Source organism: Lethenteron reissneri, chromosome 10, assembly GCF_015708825.2.
Source record: "Lethenteron reissneri isolate LAM-NWPU_2019-01 chromosome 10, ASM1570882v1, whole genome shotgun sequence".
Taxonomy (NCBI): domain Eukaryota; kingdom Metazoa; phylum Chordata; class Hyperoartia; order Petromyzontiformes; family Petromyzontidae; genus Lethenteron; species Lethenteron reissneri.
This window is the reverse complement of record NC_083788.1, coordinates 8,049,986-8,068,574: the sequence shown is the minus strand read 5'-3', so window position 1 is coordinate 8,068,574 and position 18,589 is coordinate 8,049,986. Positions and strand designations below refer to the sequence as shown.

The window sequence follows — 18,589 nt, the reverse complement described above, 5'->3', positions numbered from 1 at the left end:
CCACCCTGATCAATTATACAACACCCAGTGCGGTAATATTGCACAGTGTGACTGTCATTTTCAAACAATGTTCACAAAACCAACCCTTTTTTTACGTCTTTACTATTATTGATTGGCGAGTATGAGAGTTTTCTTCATAATTATAATTTGTTGCATAAATAGCTCTTCTATTAATTTGTACCTTTTGCACAAATTCACATTACCGTAATTGTTGACCACGTTCATAATCGGCTATGGTTTATCCATTCCTGGATGAAAATTCCTTCAGCCACCATAGGGGAATTAAAAAGGAATTCTATAAAACTATACTCTTTGGTTCTTTCGGTAAAGTCACGTAGGTAAAAAAAAATCACGACGTTTCGACTGCAACACAAGCAATCGTCATCAGGAAATATGGCTTCAAATCAAGATTGAATTCTATAAAGTTGACCATGTTGCACAATCCAATTCCAGCCACGCACGGGAAAGTAACATCCCATGCACCACACTGCATGTATTATGGTTCTATGGTGCTGATGGTTGTGTGCGATATAACTGTGATTTAATTTAATTCTGCTTATATTGTATTTGTTGTACAAAAGGGGTGAATGTCCATTCTTTTTGGAATCACATTTTTTATTTATGAATAACATTTTAATCATGCAACCACGAGTATAACATATAAAGGTTCCTAGAAAGAACTAATTTAAGGTGCGATAAAAAAACCTGTATTTTATATGTGCTTTTATAGTAGAATTACTGAAACAACTTGGGAGTACGTCTTAGAGTTCAAAATTATTACTTGAGAGGAGAAACGGGAAATAGTACAGGAATTACATGACAAGCAGTGAAAAAGACTAAAAAGGAAACATTGATTCATGCTATATTAAACAAGCTTGTGTTAACATTTCAAGAAACATGATGTAAATATCAATAATTCAGTATGTTTTAAGACGGCGATGATCATCTTGATGGTACTGTTCATCGGCCACAAGAATGTCCTTCCGAGTCAATAACGCGCCATCACCTGCACATTGGAAATTCACGTAAAATACAGTATTATCTTATTAAATATTATTGACAACCAATATTACAACACAGTAATGGTAATTTCTTTATAAATCGATTATTAACGTCATTGTAATGTTAAAGACCAATACAATGGTTGAAACCAGTCTATACATCCGATGGCCAAATATTATGACGCAATTATGCATTTAGCTTTTCTTGTCTAAATATCTGGGTTTTAAAAAAATGTCCTTGCATACACTTCGTAGTGTAGTTTCAGCCCTGTAAATTCTTATTAAAAGCTGGGGACATGGGGTCAATGGAGAACTTATTGAGTATTTTAATATAACGTAGAAGCATCTACTCTTTAAACGTATAATTTACAGCAATATGTTTAGGTTATTGATCCATTTGACAAATAATTGTAGTGTAAATTGGAACTTTTTGACATTAGGGAGACTTTATTTTTTTGGAAAAAGATCATCATATGACTGGCAATTAACTTTATTTATCTAAGAAACCCTTACTAAGTCTCAAATGTAAATTGAATAAGGGCCCTCGCTGGGATTCACGTAGGGTTGCCATGTGTTCCATAGACCAAATCTAGATATTTCTAAGGTAGTGTAGGGCTGTTACAGAGGGGCTGTTTGTGTAGGGCTGTTTGCATAGGAGCTAACGGATAACAAACACAGTGGGCGGGGACTCCGCCAGTACACGGGGTGGTGCCCGCAACGACGTCCGCACCGGACGGCGTGAGGGGGGTTGTGATCCTCTAGGGGGGTATAAAAAGGGATGAGCCAGAGAGCTCGGGGTTCAGTCTTAGAGTAATTAGGGGAAGACGGAAGACCGACCAGATAGGCCCTGGACTCCCCCTGGGACGCCGCCCTTATCAGGGCAGCGCAGGCTGGAGCCAGTGGCGTGGTCCCGTGAACCAGAGTTAGTACTCTGGGACTCCGGGTACCGTAGCCCGACTGACCAGTGTCGGGCCAGACAGCCTCCCCTAGCCCGTTAGTGGAGGACTCGGGGTAGGAAGGATAGCTAGAGGTGTATCCCCAGTTATACGGGTGAGGGGGCCGATACACCCCTCTAGTGCTGTACGACCATTGTGTAAATAAACACGTGTGCCTTACAACGGTGTCCAAGCGTCATCAAGAGTACTTCAGTAGCATAGATCTATCAACACTGCACCACATAATACTGTAATATAATTTAAACAATACTAACCATTCTAGATATGAATCATTTCCTGACACCTGAACAGAAATGTCAATTGCTGAACTGTCTGTATGAACCCCAGATCATACCTGGACAAGTGGGGACCCTAGCTTGAGTACCTATTTGATAAACTATACGGAGGGACATGTGAAGAGGAGACTTTGGTTGGCGTAGTTCAACTTTTTTTTATTTCGTTTACACCACAGCAATACTCGTTCAAACCAACCCTGTTTCCTCGTTTCACAGTCCATTTTAAACCTTCTCTCTGCCCTTCTCCACCAATCACCTTTCGACAATTACCTGTTCTTTTTCGATCCGTTTCTCCTCACAAATCCGATCAGAGTGTCATCCACTCACCAATCTGATTACGTGTCGTGCACGTCAGTGCTCACACCCCCGATTTCTATTCCTTGCCCGAGTGTGCTGTGTGCGTGACGTCAGTGACCCCCGACCTCTGACCATTCCTTAATATATCCCCCGTTTGGTAATTGACATGTGCGGCGTGTGTGATTTCGAGTGCGGAAGGTATGAGCGTTGTTTGTGTAGCGCGAATGTGTGAGAATGGACTATACATCCTTTACACATGTATCCATTTGCTCTACTGCCATCTTATGGTCAGCTCACAGCCCAAGTTTTAGTTCTGGATGAAGTCTGTATGAGCCACCCGCCTCACATCGAAAGTACTGCATCATAAATGTGTAGAGGAGTAGAAGAGGGTAGTGACGTCGTGTGCGCTGTCCGGTGCAATGGCGTCACGAGACGTGGGGTCATGCTCTCTGGACGGCGCACATGACGACACAGCTCCTCGAGTATAAAGGGGGGACCCCGTGACGTAAGCGGGGTCGTAGCTGGAGTAGAGGGACCGAAGAGGGTGGAACGGGGAGCCAGGGGCAAGAGGGTAGGGATAGGGGTAGCACAGCGCCCGAGCTGGACATGGCCGTGCTCCTCGGTCGGCCGTGTTGGCTGACCCCACAGCTGGCGCAGAGGAGACAGCACGGGGCAGCCGGCTGTGTCGGGACCCAGTAGGGACCAAGCCCGGGATCCCTAACCCCTGGGAGTTGTTCCCCCCGAAAGATATCAAATAAACCTACGGCGAAAGCCCTTAACCCTTACTTCCGTCTCTGAGTCGTCGATAACTCTTCTACAAATGTATGCCACCATGTTCAACACATGATAGAGATGTTCCATTAAATATTTTAATAATGCAGTGTACAAATACTGTTTTGAATTATGTATAACTGATTAACATAGTATACGAGCTTGTGCATACCATTAGTGGTTTTAATGTGCAGCTTACGTTTTGAATCCAGGGAATGTAGGCAGATATTCTAGTGAAGACTGTAGGCGAATAGTAATCTTTACAATTCTTTGCCCATATAAATGAAACAACGCCATGTACAACCCATGAATTGTCACTCTTCCGACATAGTAGCGGTCCACCCCCATCACCCTTTGAACGAACGGACAAGTCATTGTTAAAACATTATCGTTAACCACAATTTAAGATATGAGTATAGCAAATTCTTACATATGTCAAACTGTCAAATAATGTACTGTGTGAAAACTTTTGATGCATTTTGAGCAGAGTAATCCCTGCACTGTACAACTTGGGCTCATTATTCCTAAAAACACTTTCACAACAAATCAGTAAATTGTTTCAAATTGTGACTCAAACAAGAAATATTCTTACATGGCATGCACCGCTTGATGCATCACCAGCACATATTGTGTTTGCAGGTAACTTAGAACCCCAAAATTCACTTGATTTGCATGTGATGTCGTCAACCACTGGTAGGTTGGCTTGCTGGAGCGTGCTGGTAAATGAACCATCGACTGAAATATATCGGGAAAATTACAAATAAAACTCAGTTACAACCCTTTTACAATATATAATTCATAGCTATATTGTACAGTATGCAGTCGAGTCACAAAAGTTTTCATTTTTCAAAAAGCATTCAACAAGAAGCTGCACCAAACACGGCAACACATTCTAAGTTAAGGGAGGTGCAAGGGAATTCTACCACGATGTGAAATCTCATCTGTAACAGCATTATGCAAAGTTACGAATGTCTTCATAGGTGCACACCGCTGCAGGGTTTCGGAAATCTGCAGCAGTGTCCACAAAGATCAACACACAACAGATGAATGCAGGTGACCCCTCAACGCCTGGCCGTTGGTTATGTTAGATCCTGCCACTGTTGTAGAGTTACCAGTTGACCTCCAGAGACAACACCTTCGTCCCCCACCTTTGGGTGTCCACTTCAATGCCTCTCTTAATAGTCTGCCCTCCATCCTGGTACAAATGTAATTAACCGTGGAAGGATGATAGTAATGTTAACCAGGCCGGTTTTTGGACGGTGTTACCACAATAATTTCTACATAGAGCAATCCCTCAACAACCGCGGAGTCACGTAGGTAGAAATCTACCTTCGTGACTTTACCGAAAGAACCAAAGAGTATGGTGTGTAATTTGCTATATTTTATTCGGTGTTTAGTTCATAAACAGGCAACTTAGTGAAGCTATGACGAGTCTGACCGTGGGCGTGGTACCCCTAACCCCCTATTTCCCATAGGCCCTGAACTTTACCAACCGCGGATTTCCCTCCTGTGGCATTTACCAGAAATCTAACCTCCGCAGTTGGCGAGGCATTGCTGTAGTCATTTTATTAATACTACAGAGACGTTTAGCGAAGTTGACTTCAGACTGAGAGTTAAAATAACATCTTCCCATTTGTTCGCTCTTACCAGTGCCACCAAGGTGCATGTGCCATGAGACAACAAAAAGTGTTTCAGTGTGAGATAAAATATCTTTGTTACTTTAAAATTGCAGAAAACGTAAAAACAAAAGCGATCACTGTCAAAATTAAATACAACGCATGTCAAACAAGATTTGATGAAACTGGTAGCGAGATGTTAACTACCTCGCCTTGTAAACAAGAAGTCGTGGGTTCAGTCCCAACCCTGATGCCTGTATTTTTCGAGTTTGCATGTTCACCCCGTAATCGCGTGGATTTTTCTTCAGGTCCTGCAGTTTTTCACTCCACATTTGGAATCGACATTCGTTTGGAGTATTGGGCTGCTCTAAATTTCCACGCGATAAACCATTTAATTGAGCTATCATTTGTCGCTAGGTCGCTTCTGAAAAAGAGCGGTATTGCTCAGTGGGCCTTGCCTGATAAAATACAAATAGTCATAGAAACATTCCAGTAGAGCAGTGCTTCTCAACCATTTTATTCCATGGCACACTTTTGAGCTTGCTCAATCTTAATGGCACACTGAACCAAAACATCACTGTGGGCCCTTCATCCATTCGTTGATTGACCATAGCTCATGATGATGTGTGTGTGCACGCATCTATTTTTCGAGAGGCCACCGTGGTGGCTTTGGTGCCCTCATGGAAATGTGGAATTTTCACAGTCACGTGTGTCGCTGTCTCCTTGTTCACCATGTGTTCCACTGGCCTCGTTGCAACTCAATTCGAACTGCAGACACGTGAGGCTGGGGTTTAATTATTCATCCGGGGAGCACCCGGCTCAACCAATCAACTACGAAGGGGGGAGTTACGTGTTTAAGTATGTGTGTGACACTTTGTTTAATTTATCTGTGTGTCCAATTTAATCGTCTATTTACGGTGTGCCACAGCACGCCGGTTGTAAAGCATTGCAATAGAGGACTCTTCTAGAAGTATTCATAATTGGCAAGGTATTTGTGAGTAAAATCTATTATAATTATTATGACTATTATTACATTAATAATAGATGTTATTCATTGCACATTATACTCCTGTATTCCATATTTATTTTGTGACTACCTAATGTATATGTGGTCATCTTTGTTGTTGCAACCTACTTTCTTTGGAGCCCCAGCCGATGGCGTAGCATTTGCTTGTCGATGACAGTCGCTCGTTGTCACTGGGAAGGCAGGCGAACTGTATTCCAGTGTCCGGCGTCACCGGTTCTTTCAGCTTAATCAATCCAATGTTATTTATATACACAATGAAATAGTTTATATTGAGAATGAGAAGATCTGAGATAAGCATCAAGATATAAAACTTGTACACATTATGGTGGATTGGCTCCTAAAGGTATGTGAAAACAAATCATGTATTAATAGTTAAATCTACACACTCGATTTTGTTTATTATCAAAAATGTAGGGTGGGCAATGGTAGAATCGCGTTTTCGTGTCACCTTCAACATAACTAATATCGTCATCTAGGTGAATTTGTTGTCATTAATTTGAATCCAGATATCAGCAGAGCTATATTCCAATAATGACCCTTGTAAATGTCATCAACCGATCGAGTGTACCAACCAAACAGTGAATAACGAATAACTGGGACACAATGGATCAACGTTCACGTCACACCACCATCAGGTTCCGAGTCCGCCTAGGAAACGAATGATCCTACTAGCAGACCAAATTCGAAGAAAAGCTTCGTGAGAAGAGCCTCAAATAATTCTGGTCAAAGTCCCAAAGTCGAGAACACACAGCACGAAGATCACATTTCAGTCGGAGCAGCCCTACGAATCCTCCAACTTAATGTCGAAGGCGTGTCAGCAGCCAAGCGCAGCCTCATTAAAGTCCTTGCTGCCCAACACTGATAATTTCACCTGCCTACAAGAAACCCACATTGGCCCAATCCACAAACTCAGCGGAGGTCTACTCGTCCTCAACTCAGCAGGACCGGAAAGCAACCGCTTGACTTAGGGACTTTGCAGTCGCTAAATAGAATAAATTTAATAACTATCAAGACCTAAATGTGACTTCCTGGCCATAAACCTAAGGGAAAACAACATTGACATTTTTGCCTTATAGGAGACGCACTTTGAGGACAGCATAACGATGGCAAGCTACCAAAGAAATGGTTACACCCTTGTCGACTCCATCTACCACCCTAATATGTTCGCCACCTTGCTTAGGCAAGGCTTAAATGTATACGCCCTTAAGTATACCACAACAAGTGACGGCACATGGACAATAACTGTCACAGTCATGTGATCGTCATCGATGTATACAAGCCCCCTGAATAAGGAATGGCCATTACCACCACTACCAGCAGTCACTCACCTCGCTATATATGTGGTTGACTTCAATAACAACCACACAAAATGTGTTTACTCAGAAAATATTGCACATGCAATTTGACGCGTGAAATTTGCAGCCTGCACGCCCTTTGGATGTGACAATCCGTCCCTTCAGCCACCCAACCAGCAAAACTTTTAATAAACAGGACCCTGCGGGGTGGGCTGGTAGGAACGAATAACCAAAGAATATGAACATAATGTATTATTACACTTGTTTAGCCAGGAAAGCCCCACTGAGTCTAAAGGTTTTTGTAGGGTCCTGCCAAGTGTTTGCAGTAGGGGGCGATGTTGCTACACCGAATCGGACGATACGAAGGGAGAGGTTGAGGCCTAGTTCTAGGCTTTAGGCCTAGCTGTAGGCTTTAGGCCGCCGTGAGTTTATTTTTAAATTAAATGTTTTTATTATTTGTGTCAAAGCTTTACATTTAAATGTTTCTATTTAAAAGCATTAGGGAATGTAACATTGTTAAACATTAACTCCCTTGCACACACGCGGGGGTACGATACGAAGGGAGAGTGATAGTCGTAGTTCGAGGCTTTAGGCCTAGCTGTAGGCTTTAGGGCGCTGTGAGTTATTTTCAAAGTTTTAATTAAAAGCTATCTCAGGGAATTATAAGGGAATGTTACACTTGTTTAGCCAGGAAAGCCTCACTGAGTCTAAAGGTTTGTGTAGGGTCATGCCAAGTGTTTTCAGTAGGGAGCGATGTTGCTACACGTAATCGGACATCGGACGGACGGACGATATTATTTTTTTATTTCAAAGTTTTAATTAAAAGCTATCTCAGGGAATTATAAGGGGATGTTACACTTGTTTAGCCAGGAAAGCCTCATTAATTTAAATGTTTTAATTAAAAGCTATCTGAGGGAATTATAAGGGAATGTTACACTTGTTTAGCCAGGAAAGTGTCACTGAGTCTAAAGGTTTTTGTAGGGTCATGCCAAGTGTTTGCAGTAGGGGGCGATGTTGCTACACGGTCGGACGGACGATATAATCTATTGTAGGCTGGTCCACTTCGTTCCTACCAGTATAATACAGTAAAATGTAAAAGTAACTGTGTGGAACCAGGTTCCTCCCCACCCCCAACGTCACCAGCACCCCCTACGTCTTGCACGTGACAACCCTCAGCCCCCCCTCCTACCCGTGTCCCGCTCCTCGCGCACCTCTTCCCACGAGCGGCCCCCGCCCTCCCCACTGCACGCCCCCACTCACTGCTGGCCACCCGCATGCCCCTCCCCTCTGCGCACGTGGGCGACGCATGGCAAGCCAGCCAGCAAAACTTTTCCTAATAAAGTATGGGTGGTCATCCGATGACCATTTGTCAGAAAATCACGCCAAACATTTTTTTTTTGTGGGACGAACACAGACACAGAAACTGACACTAGAAAAAAATAGATGTTTAATACTTACTCAAAGCTGGAGTTAAATCCGGAATGGTAAGCAGTTAGGTAGACTTCTGAAACAATTGCCCCAGCCTCCTTCTGGTATATATTGTGCTTGCCAAGCACAACTCGCATATAATAGTTCAGTCTGCGGATATCACATAAACAACGCAACTCACACAGCTTCAATTCCATTTAAGGGCTTCTAACTTTTTAAATAAATAACAAATTGTACCATTCATCCGCAGAAACAAAAGCATGGCTACATATAATCAAATATCTACAAGATAAATCTGTATAACTAACACAATAGCAGGTTTGTGATTATTCATATCTAAAAACTTGAATGCAAATGAAAAACGTACTTGAGATAGCCGGCACTTGTGAGAACCCACTGTGGGGCGATTAGGGTTCCACTATATAAGTGGTACCATGCGTTTGCCGTCGAATTGTAGTATTGCACAGATACCTGTTGTCATCACATCAACATAAATCGAGCAGTCAAAGTTTATAATAATAATTTTAAAAGACACGTCAGAATATTTATTTCTACTGGAGAAATCTGATGATCCATGAAGCTCTTTTTGACAGATTTCCAGTAGGGGCAGGTCATAAAGTTACAATACACGTAGCATGTGTAATGACCGACTTCAGCGACACGTCGTGTAGAGGGTACTTCTTCTTTATTACTCACACTGGGAACAACACAGGCCAACACTTATTCTTCCTCACACTGAGTACAACAGTAGATATTAACGTCTATACTGGCTACACACAGCCGATCACTCGGCGTGGTCCCATCGTCCTCACTCGGCTACGCCGCTGGCTGGCGGCGTGACGATGATGGCGTGGCTAAGTTCCACCTCTGGCCACGCCCTCTCGTGGAACCTTCGAGCAGGTTCCTGGAGTATCTCATCTAGCTCCACCTTATACATTTGCCCCAGATACACCTCGCTCTCTGATTAGTTGTTACTTAACCATGGCCGTACCCGTGATTCCCCTTCCAGGCCAGCAGGTATAACCCTGTCATTACACATGCATGCACCGATTTATTAATTAACGGTAATGCTTATGCACATGATACAGGCATCGAACCATGCACGTAATACAGTAATCTAAATAAAATGTACCCAAAAAGATGGAATCGGTTTTTTTTATTATCAAATATTGACAAACATTCATCATGGAATAAAAAACAAATAAAGGATTCATTAGCAGTGTGGAGGTCTCGATTTAAAGCTTTCGTGACTGCAGGGATTAATCTTCTTGGTTCTTTCGGTAAAGTCACGTCGAAGGGAAATAATAAAATAATAAAAATAAAACAATAAAATACAATTCTCACGTTGTGGCCGAAACGTCGTGAGAATTGTATTTTAGAATGTTTGATTTTTATTATTTTATTATTTCCCTTCTACGTGACTTTACCGAAAGAACCAAGAAGAAAGTGTGGAGGTCATCATTGTTTCTAGGCAGTAAGTGTCATTTCCTAATTGCTTATGCCTCAAAGGTACAGAAAATGGCTATTATTCCCCACAAACTTTGCTTTTGTGACCAGGACAGTGATATTTTTAAATGTACATCTTTTCCAGAACATTCCAGATATATTCAGTGCTGAGTAAACTTGGAGTAACTTCTTCTTGGTTCTTTCGGTAAAGTCACGTTGAAGGGAGATAATAAAATAATAAAAATAAAACATAATAAAATAATACAATTCCCCCGTCCTCAGGTGAAGAACAGGTCTGTCGGAAAGACAGCGTCCTTCACCTGAGGACGGCTGCTTGCGTTGTGGCTGAAACGTCGTGAGAATTGTATTATTTTATTATGTTTTATTTTTATTCTTTTATTATCTCCCTTCTACGTGACTTTACCGAAAGAACCAAGAAGATGAATCCCTGCAGTCACGAAAGCTTTAAATCGAAAATTGGAGTAACTTCTAGAACATTCTAGAACTTTCCAGTAATATAAATAGTAGTATAATTAAAGGAACCTTAAGCCCACCAGTTCAGTTTAATTCCAGCTGCCTAAGTGAATACATATCTGCATTTTTCTAAATTGGCATTAGGAGGCTGCAAGCATCTGGCAGCACATTTTGATATGTCTGCAGCCAATTTATCAAGACTGGAGCAAAAAAGTACCCTGTGGAAGCATCTGCTATGATGTGTGAGGCCTACAAAGCATATTTCGGCATGCCTGTCGGTGATCAAGACAAACCCTGGGCACTTAATTTCACCTGCGAGTAATGCAAAAAAAACTCTGGAAGGTAAGATGGACAATTGTTGCTTGGAATTTAACGTTATAAAGTTTGTTACATTTTTTTGTAAAAGCTTTTAATTTTAAAATGTTTTACAATTTTTTTATGTTATTGAAAAAATATATCATATATGAAAAATGTTGCGAGAATCTCTTACACATTAGTCATGGGTGAAATAAATTTATTTTTGTAGGATGGTATAGAGGGGAAAAGAGAGCCATAAAGTTGGCTATCCCAAGAATTTTGTGGGAACCCACTGACCACTCAAGAAACTGCTACTACTACAGGGTGGACCCTTCCAAACGTCGGACTGGCAAGAATGCACCTAATATCATCCATTGCCCCGGTGCCACACTGCCATGAGCTCCCCGTACCCACTCCTCCGGAGAGAGAGCAGCCGTCTTTAGAAGAGAATAGCAAGTCAGAGAGCGAGTAAGACGTCGTAGATCCAGATGACAAATTCAGAGGTGGAGCTGAGGAGAGAAACCCATACTACCCCAACCATAAATACCTCAACGACTTGATCAGAGATCTTGGTCTCACCAAGTCCAATGCCAAGCTTTTGACGTCTAGGCTCAAGTAGTGGAACTTGTTGGATGAAAGTGTGCAAGTCGCAGATCACAGGAAGCGTCATCAACTTTTTGCAGCTTCTTCACCCGTCAAGATGGGCTCAGCTTCTGCCACAATGTGACCAGTCTGTTCGAGGCAGTCGGAATCGCCTGTAACCAGAATGAGTGGCGCCTCTTCATTGACAGCTCATCCATGAGCCTCAAAGCCATGCTGCTCCATAATGGTAACAAGTACCCGTCTCCTTCCCTGGTTCACTCGGTGCACCTCAATGAGGATTACAACAGCTTCAAGATCTTGTTGGACGGATTGAAGTATGATGAGTACGGCTTCAAAATGGTGGCATTCCTGATGGGTCTCCAAGGCGGTTTTACCAAGTTTCCCTGCTATATTTGCCTTTGGGACAGCAGGAACACTAAGGTGGACTACCACAGGCGGGACTGGCCACAGCGGACCGAGTTCTCTGTGGGGAGGAACAACTTCAAGTGGGAGCCACTGGTCGATCCCCAGAAGGTGCTGATGCCATCACTGCACATCAAATTGGGCCTTATGAAACAATTTGTCAGAGCTGTAGATAAGGATTCGGCAGCCTTCAAGTACCTTCAAGACTTCTTCCCCAAGCTGTCTGAGGCAAAGGTCAAAGCCGGTGTCTTCATCGGACCACAGATAAAGAAGATCTTGGAGTGCAATGAATTACCATAGAAGCTCACTAATAAGGAGAAAGCAGCTTGGAACAGCTTTATCGCAGTGGTTCATGGCTCCCTGGGCAATCACAAGGTCGAAAATTATGTGGAGCTGGTTGAGTCTCGTGTGAAGAACTACGGCATAATGAGCTGTAGGATGTCCCTCAAAGTCCATATCCTCTGATGCTCATATTGATAAATTCAAGGAGAACATGGGAGTGTACTCGGAGGAGCAAGGCGAGTGCTTCCACCAGGATATACTGGACGTTGGACGTCGCTACCAAGGACAATATAAGGATAACTTGATGGGAGACTACATTTGGAGGCTGATTCGTGAAAGTGATTTACAGTATAATAGTAAATTTTGAAAAACTACTCACTTCTACATCTTTTGTAGTCTTTTTGTATTACTTTAGTATAAATACATGTTAATTTTGAATCAAATGTTATTTTTTTCTGACTTCATGTGAACAAAAAGACACAAATTCGGCCGTTTTCTACACATCTCCGGAATCTGCAAGAACTTCCCTCTGGCAAAAAGAATGGGAAAAACGAAGTGACAAAACTGCTGAATGGAACCGGTGAGGAATCATCCCCAGTGAGGAGCTCGCATATGGTTCCAATTCCAAATAGCTTACATGGCGGAGCCTAAACATACTGAGAGTGGGTTTCGGCAGATGCAACTCTCGCATGAAATCATGGCGCTTTAGCACAAGTGAACAATGTGCTTGTCAGGAGAAGCAAACCATGGATCTACTCCTGAGATGCCTTGTAGCACCATGTCACAGCAACCATAGTAACAATGTATCGTATCATCTGTAAATATACTGGTTTATTTTTTAACACCAATGTAGAGACACAGGACTGGGAGAAGAACACATCCTCAAAGTGACTGAGTGTGAAAATAATCACATTGATCTCGAGTTGTGATCTTGGGAGCACTAAATGGACAGAAAATTAGAAGAATAGCATGAAACAAAATGGAAAAAGAAAGTTAAGAAAAAGTATGGCGGGAGGAGATGATTAATGGAGGCAGAGGTCAGGTCAGAAACGAATGATGTTGTATCTATGCCCTGTTTTCCGTTATTAATATTAAGAATAGTTAGGCAAAATTTGTTTTTTTAATCTATATATATTTTTAAATTAAATAATGAAACAACCCACTACTCCCCACAAGCACACCAGGAATCTATGAAACGTGGAGGGCCATTAAACGGTAAGAATTCGGGCACAGAGAGGTCAGAGACATCCAGATGGACAAAAGGTCGATGGCCTAACCTCCCAAGACATCTGGAGATGCACGGATAAGGTGCAGAGCAGAGAAAAACAACTGTTGCAACTCGCGTTTTCTTTAACGTTTTCCTTAACGAAAAGTAGAAACTTAACAAAAAGAATTAACCAGCAAACAATAGGGGCTTGTTATTAGATATTCCCGTATATTACTCGTATTCACCGCACATAGATTAATTTGTATTGTTTGTTTCTATCTGCATGACCTTACCAAAAACTAAAGAATACGTATTCCAGAAAGCTTAAGTGGAAACTTAGTTACACTTAACCTCAGGACATTAAAATATAACTCCGAATAAACACCAATCCCTGGAAAGAAACGCATAACCAAATTTGGCAAAGCCCTCAAAATAATGATGTAACGAGGATCATTACGAATATTCATAGACCGAATAATAACCACGATATACTAAGACCGAGGGAACTCATAAGAAATATCAAGAATAAATGTAACACACAGGACCACATAAATGTATTGCAAAAATCTCCTCACCACCTTTGTCTCCAACGGTCCGGCACAAACAGATGGCCCATAAATACTTAGGGGGTTAGAAAGGGCCGCGAGGAGGGGTCGCGAGGCTGTCTGGTTCTTCTCTCTCGGTTTGTTGTTTGTTTTCCTCTCGCAAGAGACGCGCAGAGAGGAGAGGGTGTTCACGTTTTTGAGTTAAGCACAAGCGCACATCACGAATGAGCAGTCTGGTTCGAGTCGCGCTCAGTCTTGCAACTCGGCTTGCGACGCAGCGTTGCGACGGGGCTCGCAAGGGAGTTGGGGCGCGTCGTGCCTCGAGAATAAATGGAACGAGGAGGGGTCGTTCGAGTCGCAGAAATCTGAGTTCAACCTGGGTCGAGGCTGGGTTCAGCCGTGCTCCGGCTGGCGGAGCGTCGTGAGGGAGCAAACACCGATACCGATGGCAGGTGTCGCTTCTCGCAGAACGAGGTGGCGAGGTGTGGTTTAAGTGCGAGTGAAGCTGGCAGCTGCACGAACAAAGGAAAGCACGGAGAAGAGAGAGTGACAAGTGACAACAAACAATCAACCTGTAGAAGGGCAGAAATCGCCAAGCGTCGACCAAGCGAGCATCGAAAAGGACGAGCAGCAGCGGATGAGCAACAAGAGCCATCGTTCATCGCCAGAGCGTTCCATCACGAATGAGCGCGCACAGCCGCGTCGTCCAGAGCCTGAGCCAACACAGCCTGAAGTAAGGGCGAGTGTCCGTGTGAAGTTGGCAGCGATCAAGGAGAGAGCGACGACGATATCATCGCACACCGCCGAAGGCGAGCATCGTGCCGACTCAACAATCATCCAGCAGTGGAGAAGCCTGGAGCTGCCACCAAGAGAGAGAGAGAGCGCCATCGAATGCGCCGTGTGTTTGATACACACACACCGACCAACACCCAGTGAAAACAGACAAGATGTCCAGCAGCGACGACAGAATCATCGCGCACCACGTCGGCAAGCGTCGTGCCAACGCCGCTCAATCGAGCAGTGGAGAGAGAGAGCGCACGAGCAGAGACACGCCCGAGCGAGGGAGCAAGATGGGCTCGCTGCGGCCACGCCCAAGCGAGAGGAACCTCTCTGGCCGCTGGTTGTATTCCCCCCACCCCACAAGCTAACGACACAACTCCCGTCTCTAAGAAAAATGTAATGAATTTTACAAGGGGACAACGCACACACAACACGCACACGAATAAGACTTTCAAAAAGTTATCTTTGCGTTTCAAAAAGGGTTGCCATTTCAAGGTGGTGCGTTCAATATCAACTGATCGTGCAAAGCAGTTGCTGCCATCGAGTTACATGAATAAGAAGTGTTTTAGTCATTCATTTTCGTTAATTGCATAATCTTGCTCATGAATTTATTGACGTATGCTTTCGCCTTTGCATATTAGAGTGTCATGTGTTTGTTTAGAATTAAAATTGCTTAACACCAAGTGTTCGAATGCTTCTTTCCCAGTCCAAGCAAAACTGTCTTATTCATAAGAACTGTATCCTGCGATGAGATATGAAACTGGAGACCTAACATAACATAAAAACACTAAGATAATCAGTAAATGTTTAATCAAAGATAATCGTTTTATCCCGATTGATACAACTCTGGATAACGAAGCTAAGCCTAATTATCATAACTGAATACATTAACATAATCGCAAGCATCTGCATAAATTACTACGATTATCTCCGTAATTATCATAATTTATGCATATAATTACACACATTAACATAATTTATGTGATTTACGCATTTTTAGGAAAATTATTACTTTTTATTATTTTTATAAAAATTTCATAATCCAACATATACAACAATGAACACAACTCTCCCTGTGTTCTTTTGTGATCCATGCTACAGGTCCTTATTCGCGTTCATCGAAGATGTGTTGTTCTTAAACATAAGCAAAATTAGGTCAACTCGGGCTGACAGAGTCGATTCGAGTTAGCTGTCCCATCAAAATAACATTTGTTGTCTCAAGGTCAAAAAGAACGTAAATAATGCAAATCAATATTCAGCTGTGAGTATAAATTGGCTGACAAATTTGTATAATCTTAATTTGAAGCTTTCGTGACTGCAGTAATCCATACTCTTTGGTCCTTTCGGTAAAGTCACGTAGTTAGAAATCAAATAAAACAAATCACGACGTTTCGATCGAAACGTCGTGATTTGTTTGATTTTATTTCTAACTACGTGACTTTACCGAATGAACCAAATTTGTATAACGCGCCAATTAATTGTTCCGTGTTGTTAATAATCGGAGAGAGCTGTAAAGAGCCAATTGTAACCCACTGCACACTTGTGGACATGTTCACAATAGTATTGGCATTTTTGTTCATCAGTTGATAAGTTAAGCAACATTAATGATTGTACTTGCTTCTATGTTCGAATGCCTATGCTCCCCACCTTCACCAATCCGCAGGAATTGGAGTGGTGAAGTTTGAAAAAAGAAGCCCAAGAATTGATCTCATACCTGCCAAGGCCAGCTGTGAGGAGTGGCCTCACTACCACCTGCAATGCGATTATGTTGAGCAATCGCAGATAAACCACAAGTCTGAGCCGAGACGAATGCTGTGGAAAGAAAAGCATACGAATAATATAAACACTCCTGGTGAAATAATTTAACAGTTGCATGGAAAAAAACCTAGAATCCGAACTAATCTTACTGTAAGTAACACATGTGAATACCTTGATTCAGCAGGAAAGTGAAGATCAGGAGAGTGACCATGATTTCTTGATTGGGGTTTGCAACACACTGTCAAATGACCGACGCACAGCCCAATATATACATGGACATACAAGGAAGTGAAATGTATTTCATGCCAAACATTTTGCATAGATAAATGTTCTGCGGGCATGGCGTCACGGGTCTACGAGTCGTAGGTAGTAAAATTCCATCACTGCTCTAAAATTATTGCGTGTTTTTTTGAGTTGTGAGAGAAATATAAACAATTCACGAGCGCATTGTGTCATGAATAGTGACTTTCAATTGATTGCCATTGTTTTAAAAAATGTATTCAAATATCACATTATGTACATACACTGCATTTCTAAGCTAGTTTAGGTAAATGCAAGAGCTAGTCTGTTAATTATGTCATGAAGTAAAACTAGTAGGTTTATAAAGTATAAAAATACCACAATTCGTGGAATACAATTACGACGTATATAGCAGTGTGCACCTATTTTATCTGTAAAATTTAGTTTTTTACCTGTTGCCATTATGCTGCTGACAACCACGTCTAGCCTGCTTAATTTCGCCCTCCTGATTAACAACAATGCTACAAAATGCGTGTTAAATCCACACAAAATGCTTCGTTTTCACACGTTAGATGGAGCATGCACAATTCTGTTACGGTTCATTTACCATAGATGCTGTTACATACTTTCAGAGCATTTAAAACGAGAATATACACTTGCCCACTTTCTATTGGCTTTATCAGAACAGTATACTCTGAAACAAACAATAAGTAGATTAATAAAAAAAAAATCCGATTCTTTAGATCAGGGGTCCCCAACCCCCGGTCCCTGGTGACAAAAAGGTTGGGGACGGCTGCTTTAGATGCAGCACAAACGTAGCGCCTCCAGTAGGGAGCGTTGTATTGCGGGCTGCTGCTGATTGCTCGGCTTGGAACGTCTGAATTCCAGTGAACCATCATACAAGGGTTTTTGAAATCTGTGTTTTGTTGCATTACCGGTACAATAACCGAACAAAAAACGGGTAATACACGTGTTTTTTGCACATACTGTAGAGACATATCTAGCAAATAACATCAACGTTTTCACTGATGAATGAAGGGAGCTTCCGTGATGTGACAACGGAGCATGTAACCCACACACCACGACCGTTGAAATGGGAAAATGTCTTTCCCATTTTAATTGCCGTTTCTTAAATCTCCACAGCTGCTGACCACCCAACAGTATAAATCGTTACAACACAATCGTTCGGCAAGGTTTATGTGGGTGGGATAAAGTGTGGGTACGTCCACCTCTTCTTATATTTGGTCAGGGTAGAAGAGGAGACAATACGCAATAGAACTGCGTGTAATTACGGCTATTTCGCCAGCGGTGGAATGAGCAAATAAATAATTTCAGGATTGCACTTTTAACTGAGAAATTATGTACTTAGGCCACTGTGCATATTGTACGTTTCCACTTACCTAGAAATGCAATCACTAACATTCCACTGTAAACATCACCGTTCCCGACTCTTCCGACTGGGGATCCATTCTAAAAGCGATTATTGGATGACCTCGTGTCATTTAACGACCCTAAATTATATGCAAAGTAACATCCCATGCACCACACTGCGCGTACTTGATTCACACCCGCACGTGATTCGCTATTTGTAATACGTGGGAAGGGGCCATGAATGGTCTCGGCTCTTGCCAAACACAGAATTCGGCGTTTTTGCTCAGTGGCTTAGCAAAGATTTGAATTATGTCCAATGTGTATTCAATAACTGTATCCACAATTGTATGCTCAATCACTTTTAAATGATGAAGGTGACATTCGCCCTGATCAATTATAGAACACTCAGTGCGGTAATATTACACGGTGTGACTGTCATTTTCTATTAATGTTGATTGGCGCGTGAGAGTTTTATTTATAATAATACTTTTTTGCTTAAATAGCTCTTCTATTAATTT

General features: G+C 42.2%; 1 protein-coding gene across 6 annotated transcripts; it reads right to left on the bottom strand.

The window, feature by feature from the left end:
• Positions 1-182: 182 nt before the first annotated feature.
• On the bottom strand, positions 183-16,698 carry LOC133340922 (chymotrypsin-like elastase family member 2A). 6 transcript variants are annotated; one of them, XM_061549418.1, is made up of 8 exons: positions 16,632-16,698; positions 16,417-16,514; positions 9,034-9,137; positions 8,697-8,816; positions 6,052-6,113; positions 3,893-4,035; positions 3,500-3,652; positions 190-1,006 (listed from the first exon to the last, which is right to left on the bottom strand). In XM_061549418.1, the coding sequence occupies exons 1-8, from the start codon at positions 16,669-16,671 to the stop codon at positions 989-991; spliced, it is 738 nt and encodes a 245-aa protein (XP_061405402.1). In that variant the 5' UTR covers positions 16,672-16,698; the 3' UTR covers positions 190-988. The 6 variants fall into 6 exon arrangements, with proteins under 6 accessions (XP_061405403.1, XP_061405402.1, XP_061405401.1 ...); XM_061549417.1 differs by having other exon boundaries at positions 191-1,006; positions 6,052-6,188; XM_061549419.1 differs by lacking the exons at positions 3,500-3,652; positions 3,893-4,035 and having other exon boundaries at positions 183-1,006; positions 6,052-6,188.
• Positions 16,699-18,589: the final 1,891 nt, after the last annotated feature.